This window comes from Quercus suber, unplaced genomic scaffold (assembly GCF_002906115.3).
Source record: "Quercus suber isolate HL8 unplaced genomic scaffold, Cork oak 2.0 scaffold_247, whole genome shotgun sequence".
In the NCBI taxonomy this organism is placed as follows: Eukaryota; Viridiplantae; Streptophyta; class Magnoliopsida; order Fagales; family Fagaceae; genus Quercus; species Quercus suber.
The window spans coordinates 805584-815259 of record NW_027069703.1 but is presented as its reverse complement, the minus strand read 5'-3'; the positions used below and the strand labels follow the sequence as shown (position 1 = coordinate 815259).

Genomic DNA, 9676 nt, shown 5'->3' with positions numbered 1-9676 from the left:
ATGAGTCTCTTTTTCCAGAGCCATTCAATTTTTTTCCTTGAATAATCAGTGGATCTTTGTGTTGTTTCTTGTTTTGGAGCTGTTTTTGGATTTGGGTTTTTGTTTTTACATCTTATTTTTGGCTTTTGAGTGTGCAAATGATTGATATTTGAATTGTGTTAAATGGGTTTTCTTCTTTTTCTTCAAAGGGTTTCTATATCTTTTTGGCTTTGGCTTTGAGTTTTGTGGTGAGATTTGGGTTTTTTTTGTTATGGCTTTGACTGGGATTGAAAGAGGAAGAGGAACTAGAGAGAAGAGACTAGAGAGAGTTCTGAGTGAGGGAAAGAAAAATGACGGAGGGGTAACGATATTAAGGGTGTTAGGGACTAATATGTCTTTTAGGACCTAATTGGTCAATTTTGAAATGTTTTAGACCTAAGTGGTATTTACCCATACCTCAGGGGAGGTTAATGGAATTTATCCAAAAATATTTTTTACTTCTCAAAAATGTTATTAGTTTAAATTTCTTATGTAACAGCTTAATATTTGTCAAAAAAATGTGTATAAGTAATAAAATTTGGAAATAATTGTATAATATATTTTTTTAAAGTTAAACTCTAAAATTTTAGACGTGCAAATGATTGGTTTAAAATTGTTATAGATTAATCATTTTATGAGTTTGGAAAAAATAATTTAAATCTAATTATATGAGAATAATAAATAAAATTTTGTCAATGAAAAAAATTATAATATAGCTAAACATAGCAAATAAATACATATAATAGATATGCTATCATTTATGGATTCTCTAACAATAAAATAACATTTAATATTCACACAAGAAACTTTTTTTTTTTTGTTGTTGTTGAGAAAGAACACTGTAATTATTTAAGAAAAAGAGGCCGACTCGGCCAAAATTACAGTTGGAAGATGTGGGGGAAGCTCTTCCATCCACATCACAAACTTGCTAACATGTCTTGCATGTCTAGCAATGTTATGAGCGATACTATTACCCTGCCTTCTACTATGACCAAACTCCACCACTGTGAACTGACTAGCAAGTAGCTTGGCCTCTTCAATCTGATTTCCAAACTCAACCAATGATGGACCTCTGCTTTGAAGTGCATTGATTGTTATTTTCGAGTCTCCCTCTAGGACAATGGATGATAGCCCGATATTTAGAGCAAATTTGAGTGCCTTAGTTGCTGCAATGATTTCAATTGCATTTGGAGAGTATGGTAGCTAAAATAAGTCAGACATGGAAACAATAACTTTCCCTATATCATCTCTAATAACCACTCCAGCACCTACAAAATCTTCATCCCTGAAAATTGAACCATCGAAGTTAACCTTGATCAAAGGCCACAGAGGAGGTTTCCACATCTCACGTTGATGCAAACCTCTTTGAATCTAGTGAACCATGAACATGTTGTCAATTTAGAGGTCACGTGTTATTTTTTTTAGCCTTTCTTCATCTGCCCATGTCTCGGTAATGAACATGATGGAGGGATCTTTTGCCCCGGTATAATCACCAAGCTTCTTCTCTGTTGCTAGGTTCCCAAGCTCACAATAGTTCCACACTAGATGGCTCATGACTCCACACAAGGAACATTTTATTGTTCATATTGATTTTAAGTATTATATGTATCATGTGTATGCTTTGTGCTCATCTATAATGAGTACAAATCTATGTATGCTCACGGCCCACAGGTTTTTAAAGATATATGAATTATTTATTAATTAGTTATAAATTTGACCCTCCTAAAATTAAATCCTAGCTTTGCCATGATGCATACTAGTTTCCTACAAATAATTATTTGTAATTAACTGTGAGTGGCCTAACCCCAGCACTTCCGGTGGTCGGGGAATTTAGCCAGAGGGGATAAAGTTCTTTTTTTGGGGGGAGAGAAATAGGGGATTAAGTTCTAATTGGGAAGATTAGGAAAATATATGATTTACTTGCATATTTTATTTTTTCTTACATATGTGAGGCTTAGGGCTGTAAACGAACCGAGTTTTATCGAATAGTGCATGTTCAAGTTTGGCTCGTCAAGAAAAGTCAAAAGCTCAAGCTTGGCTTGACCTCGTAACAAGCCTAAAAATAATGTTTGAGCTTGAGCTCGTGGGAAAACCAAAAAGCTTGAGCTTGACTTGATTAATTAGTGAAGCCAAGCTCAAATTTAATAACAAGTTCAAACTTGAGCTCAGGTCAAGATTTTGAGTTTGAGATCTAAGAAAATTATATTATCACAAAATGCTTAAATCTCTAAAATAAAAAAAATAGTATACTCATTTTATCATGTGTCTAGTCCTACTTATGATTAGCCATTAGTCAAATTAAAAATTTATATAATTAAATTCATTTATTTATCCTTCCTTGTTTACATTCACGTTAGATGGTGAAGAATTAGAAAAATACTTGTTTGTAACTATTATAAATGAGAAAATACTAACATGTTTCATAACTTGACATTAGATGATTGATGAGGAAGGATCATATGTGACCCATTTAATTAATTAATTTATTTTTAAATATAACTAAAGTCTAAAGTAGTTCTTGGTTAGTTTAGAGGGAAGGAGAAAAAATTAAGGCAATGGGTGGTGGTTCTATGTTAGCCATGGCATTATTAAGATAAGTGTAATTAGTACATTTAGCTAACACATATTACACCACTGTAAGTTTCTTTAAGACTTTCTCCCCTCTCCTTGTGTGTGTGTGTGTTAAAAATATTCAGTATTCTCAAAAAAAGAAAAAAGAAAAAAAAAGCTAACACATATAAACTTATAAATGAGTCTATGCTTGAAATGTTTTGTATCAAGCTTTTTAGCTCACAAGCTTGTTCATGAACAAATTTTTTTACTTGGGCTCAGCTTGTTTATAAACGAGCCTAACTAAGACTCAAGTTTGGATTATTTATTAATAAACAAACATGAACGAGTTTTTTATCGAGCCGACCCCAATTATTCATGATCAACTTGGTTCATTTACAGCCCTATTGAGGCTTAACGATGAAAGTTACATATGTGCAACAATAATATTAACGACATAAATTTTTTCATAACAAATTTCATACTTGTTGAATTAAATGAGTGTGAATAATTGACACAATTGACATTCAACATTTTATTTTCACCACTCAAATGCAATCAATTACTTTAACAATTATAAAATTTATTGTGAAAAGAGTTGCATAGGAATATTATTGTATATATGCAATCTTTGGTTGGAGTTGCATTGTTTATCTTTTTAAAAGATTCTTTTTTTTTTTTATTGCCTATAAGAAAAAGGTTCGGTTTCTCTTTAGTTTGACTTTTGGTTGTTTAGAAATCAAGTGGACCTATATGGCACATCACATCGTCAAAGAAAGCATGAATACAATGGTCAAAATGGCCAAATAGCACATTTTTGCAAAATATGTAAGGACCTACCACTGTTTCAAAAATATATAGCAATATACCACTATTTAGGAACTCGAGTTCCTCAAACTCGAGTTTCCCATGGAACTCGAGTCCCTCCACTAAAATTTGTCATCGTGGCAATGGTTGAGTTGAATATTTTTAATTTAAAAATTCCATCGTGAACTCGAGGTCTGGAAGCTCGAGTTTTGTGTTGACTGTACTTGAGGTCCTTAACCTTGAGTACTATGTAAGTGCTTACTCGAGTTGATGAAACTTGAGTACCATGTGACATGCTCAATCTGTCACTCTCACTCTCACTCTTGCTCTTGCTCAACTCACCTTCAGTACCAAAAAAAGTCCATCTCACCGTCACTCTCACCATAAAATCTATCCCTCTCACCGTCACTCTCACTCTCCCTTGCTCGCCCTCTCTTTGTTTAGACAACGTCGCAATCCTTCCGGTCACCGAAAATTCAATTGAAGTGGCAAAGCACCCATATTTTTCCCAGTTAATTCAAGGCTGATCTTGACATTGATGATATCGAGTTCTTCAATTGGTGATCTGCATCTTCAATTTCAAATCACAAAGTTCACGTGCCATTACATAACAAAGTCCGGACGCTAATAAAATAAGTCGTTATTGATAGACATGACATCTTTATAACATGTCATTACCACCCTTAGTTAACATGAAAACACAAACATGTTGGCACTAATGACTATAAGATGTGCTGATAAATTCACCGAATATGTAAATGGTTTGTTTCAAACCCGCCAACAACGAAGGTTGAATTGGAAATGAGTTCTAGCTCTTCAAAATCACATCGTGCAGTGAGAAAAAAGTTTGGATCTACTTCCATGTGTGCATCATCAGAAAAGACATCAGAGCCACAACTACAGACATACACCGACTACTATGGGCTAACATGGGTTGGAAGGAAGACAGATTTTGTTAACACTCTAATATACATGTATGTCAAACTTGGTAGCGTTAGACACATCATGGTCGGCGAACCTAGACAACTAGATGCAAATAACACCATCATAGAAGCCACCATAGAAGAATAGCTATGGTCAAAGTTGTTACGTGAAACAGTGTGAGTTGGAGGTGTATTGTAGGTCGCAAAGGTTAAGAGTTCCAAAATCACATTCAATAGAGTTACCTAGAGAGGAATCAACAAATGTACTTGCACACCTTGAAAGGGAGAACAATCAAATGCAGTGGAGGCTAGATCGTTTTCACGCAATCCAAAAGTCTAGAAAACATCATAAGGGAAAAGCATAAGAGTGAGCCATCAAGTCCATTAACGAAATTACAAACTTAGACAATGACAAAGATATTCCAAATTCTCAAATTCAAGCAACGACAATTTTCAAAAATTTCTACCTACCAACATAAGAAGTTGTTGTAAATGTGTAACAAAAATGTCATCATGCATGCTAAAATTTTGTAAAATCAGTCGTTATGCTATCTATGACAATACCTTCTACAAGGTTCTATATATTGTTATTTGCATTTTGCACAAAGAATTTATGGGAACTTATCTTTTATTATTTTTGCCTTGTTGGGTTGCATTTTAATGTTATCTACTAATTAAAACAACAATTAAAGTTTCCAGCATAACATTAAGTTATATAAGTCCAAATTAAAGTTAAATTTATTTAAATGACAAATGATGTTTATTCAGTAATATGAAAGATTAGTTCTCAACTATAAACATCCAAACTTGAATTGAATACATCCTCTAAATAACCTGAAAAATTGTTTTTCAACAATACTGAATAAACATCATTTGCAACTTTTCTTTCTTTCTTTTTTTTTTTTTTTTTTTTTTTTTCATGTGTGCATCATCAGAAAAGACATCAGAGCCACAACTACAGACATACACCGACTACTATGGGCTAACATGGGTTGGAAGGAAGACAGATTTTGTTAACACTCTAATATACATGTATGTCAAACTTGGTAGCGTTAGACACATCATGGTCGGCGAACCTAGACAACTAGATGCAAATAACACCATCATAGAAGCCACCATAGAAGAATAGCTATGGTCAAAGTTGTTACGTGAAACAGTGTGAGTTGGAGGTGTATTGTAGGTCGCAAAGGTTAAGAGTTCCAAAATCACATTCAATAGAGTTACCTAGAGAGGAATCAACAAATGTACTTGCACACCTTGAAAGGGAGAACAATCAAATGCAGTGGAGGCTAGATCGTTTTCACGCAATCCAAAAGTCTAGAAAACATCATAAGGGAAAAGCATAAGAGTGAGCCATCAAGTCCATTAACGAAATTACAAACTTAGACAATGACAAAGATATTCCAAATTCTCAAATTCAAGCAACGACAATTTTCAAAAATTTCTACCTACCAACATAAGAAGTTGTTGTAAATGTGTAACAAAAATGTCATCATGCATGCTAAAATTTTGTAAAATCAGTCGTTATGCTATCTATGACAATACCTTCTACAAGGTTCTATATATTGTTATTTGCATTTTGCACAAAGAATTTATGGGAACTTATCTTTTATTATTTTTGCCTTGTTGGGTTGCATTTTAATGTTATCTACTAATTAAAACAACAATTAAAGTTTCCAGCATAACATTAAGTTATATAAGTCCAAATTAAAGTTAAATTTATTTAAATGACAAATGATGTTTATTCAGTAATATGAAAGATTAGTTCTCAACTATAAACATCCAAACTTGAATTGAATACATCCTCTAAATAACCTGAAAAATTGTTTTTCAACAATACTGAATAAACATCATTTGCAACTTTTCTTTCTTTCTTTTTTTTTTTTTTTTTTTTTTGAGGATGAAGTTGATTTATATTATTCCAATGAAATGGTAGAATCAGTTTGAACAAAATGAAAAATTGAAGGTAGAACATCCTCCATCCATACAACAGTATCTGACAAGGTAAGCGCTAATCTCACCAAACCACGTGCAACTTTGTTACCCTCTCTCTTCGTATGAAAATAGGATAATTCTAAAAACTTCATTTCTACCAATTTAGCATCTTCAATGAGTAAACCATATGATGCCAAACCTGCATTTTTGGACCTTAGAATTAAATTATGTATTCAAACAACATATTTTCATCAACGTTAGAAACAAAAATTAAATTAAACCCAAGGGTCACTTCAGAATCATACATTTTTTTGCTGTTAAATCTGATGGATCATTTGGTAGATCCCCACATATTTTGCAAACAAGTGGTATTTGGCCATTATTAGCATCAACTACATATTTCCATCAAGGTTCTCAAAAAAAAAAAAAAAAAAATTTAAAATAACCCAAATGGCCACTTAAGAATTGTACCTTTTGGTGTCAAACCTGATGGATCAGATTTGTTGACAGGGGACAAACTACGTTACAGACATGTGATTTCTGTTTTAGATGAGATCGGAGGAAGAGACTGAGCTGCAGAACTGCTCATGGTTTGGGCTACACCTGCTAGAAGGACTGGGTGAAAGGGAGATGTAATCCAATGGAATGTTGGTATATAACTACACAGTACTTAAGTTTCATCAACTTGGGTGTGTACTTACATAGTACTCGAGTTTAAGGAACTTGAGTACTATGTAGTTTACATGGTACTTAAGTTTAAGGAACATGAGCACTGTCAACACAAAACTTGAGCTTCCACACCTTGAGTTCAAGGTGACATTTTTAATTAAAAAAATTCCAGCTCAGCCACTGCCATGGTGGCCAATTCTAGTGGAACTCGTGTACTATTGGAAACTCAAGTTTCTAAATAGTGGTACATTGCTATATATTTCTGAAACAGTAGTAGCTCCCAAAATATTTTGCAAAAAGGTGGTATTTGTAAATGAGCCTAAAACTAAGACTCAAGCTTGGCCTATTTATAAACAAATAAACATGGACGAGCTTTTTATCGAACCAACCCTAGTTATTCATGATCAACTTGGTTCATTTATAGTCTTAATGAGGCTTTACAATGAAAGTTACATATATGCAACAATAATATTAACGACACAAATTTTTTTCATAACAAATTTCATACTTGTTAAATTAAATGAGTGTGAGTAGTGGAAACAATTGACGTTCAACATTTTGTTTTCACCAGTCAAATGTAGTCAATTACTTAACAGTTATAAAATTTAGGCAAAAATGCAAAAACACCCTCTAAATTTCACAAATTTTCACTTCAGTCTTATCAGTCATGAGTATTTTCATTTCAATCCTCTAAATTTCATTCATTTCCAATTAAGTCTTCTGTTAATGTGTTGTTAATTTTTGCCGTTAACTTTCCAAAACGGCGTTGTTTTGGACCTTAGTTAATATTTATTTATTTTTCTTAATTTTAGAAAAATTGTTAATTTAAATATATTAAAAAAATCCAATTAAAGGAACACCTAAATAACAATCAAAGCATTTCCTGGAGTGCTGCTATCAAATCCTCACAAGATCCTTCTGCCCAAATTGGAGTTTTTCCAGTCCAAACCTTTACAAGCTCTAACATTGCTACAGTCTTATCTAAAAATCCAAAAATATTGAAACGAAGCTTGGAAAACTACATAATCACATCTTTTTTTTCCTTAAGAATTTGTTTGGAACCAACGAGGACATTCTTAACGCGATTATACGTTTTGGGTTATTCCCATAGGTAGATTTGACACTTGTGTGCTTCATAATGTCAATCTTTTGCAAGAAATTGGAGTTCCTGAATCGCATATAAGTTCCTTACTTAGGGTGAGTTTGGTTGAGTTTTTTTTGTAAAAGTGCATAATGTAAAAGTGAAGTTTTCAAAAAGTGCATAATGAAAAAGTGGAGTTTCAAAAAGCTGAGTGTTTGGTAAAAGCTGTCAAAAAGTGCTTTTTGAAAAAGCTGAATGTTTGGCTAGCACTTATAAAAGTGGCAGTTTGAGGGATAAATTACCAAAAAGGACAATGTATATATAAGGGAGTTTATTTCATACTTTTTTTTTTTTTTTTTTAATGTGAGTTTATTTCATACTTAAATCAACTACTTCATATACTTAAATCAATTTTTCTCTTTCTAAAAAAATTATTTTTTTCTCATTAATATTAGCTAATAATAACTTACTACTTAAGATTTATTGTGAAAATATTGTGAAATTATTGTGATAATTGATACTGATTTTAATTTGAACGCACTATTACAATTATTTCTTTCTCTTTCTAAAAAAATTATTTTTTCTCACCAATATTAGCTAATAATAACCTACCCTTTAAGATTTATTGTGAAAATATTGTACAAATATTGTGATAACATTCCTCCTTCTTCTTCTTTTTTCCTTTTTTTTTTCCCCCTCTTTTTTTCTCCTCCACCCACGTACCCTTCTCTTTTTTTTTTTTCCTTCTTTTCCCTTTTTCCCTACCACTTCCCCTCCAGAACATTCCATATTCCACTTTTCACTTTTTTCTTCATTCTTTCCCCTTTTTCCCTTTCACTTCCTCTAGAACGTTCCACCACTGAGCTTTTTTTTTTTTTTTTGACAATTCGAAAGCCGCTCTTTCACTTCCTCCAGAGAAGATGATGATGATGATGAAGAAGATGAAGATGATTGAAACATTGGGTTTGTATTTGTATTTGATTTTGATTTTGGGATTGGGTTATGGGTTTTCAGTTAATGGTTATTTTGAGTTGATTTTCTGTGGATTTTGGGTTTGATTTTGAGTTGATTTTGTTTTGGATTGATTTTGAGTTGGGTTTGAAATGGGTTTTGTTGATTGTGTTGATTGTGGTGGTAGACCGGTGATAGACCGGGTTTGAAATGAGTTGATTTCGATTTTGTTGATTTTGTTGGGTGGTGCTGTGTTTGTAGCAGAACGGTGAGGGAAGAGCAGAGAGATGAGATGAGAGGAGAGGAATGAGGCGCACGGACTGAGGACTAAGGACAGATTGAAGGGTAATTTGGTAATTGCTAATATTCTCTAACGGATATATGATGAACGCGCATGGGACTTTTGCAAAATGGGCCGAAGTGGAGCTTTCAGTGAATGCGCGTTTCTTCACAAATATAAAACGCAACTTTTGACAAAAAGTTACGTTTTGGGCTTCACCAAATGCACATTTAGGCCTGACTTTTTTCAAAAAGCGCGTTTTGGGCTCAAAACGTGGAAACAAACGGGCACTTAAATAGAAGCCTAGAGCTGCTGTGAAAAATCCAGTTCGATTTAAAGAGATTGTGGTGGAAGTCAAGGAAATGGGATTCAATCATTTGAAGTTTTCTTTTGTTCATACTGTTTCTGCAATGGTGAGAATGAATAAATCCACATTGGAGAGGAAGGTCAACCTTTATAAGA

General features: G+C 33.1%; 1 protein-coding gene across 1 annotated transcript; it reads right to left on the bottom strand.

The window, feature by feature from the left end:
• Positions 1-867: 867 nt before the first annotated feature.
• On the bottom strand, positions 868-1362 carry LOC136070629 (uncharacterized). The gene is made up of 2 exons (XM_065780816.1): positions 1276-1362; positions 868-1221 (listed from the first exon to the last, which is right to left on the bottom strand). Exons 1-2 carry the CDS (start codon positions 1360-1362, stop codon positions 868-870), a joined length of 441 nt encoding a protein of 146 aa, XP_065636888.1.
• Between the last annotated feature and the right edge of the window lie 8314 nt (positions 1363-9676).

Excerpts from the sequence above, each read along its gene's own strand:
- LOC136070629 (XM_065780816.1), bottom strand. The coding sequence starts at position 1,362 with ATGTGGAAACCTCCTCTGTGGCCTTTGATCAAGGTTAACTTCGATGGT. Across the intron at positions 1,222-1,275 it reads ATTTTGTAGGTGCTGGAGTG|CTACCATACTCTCCAAATGC; the intron begins GTTATTAGAGAT and ends GACTTATTTTAG.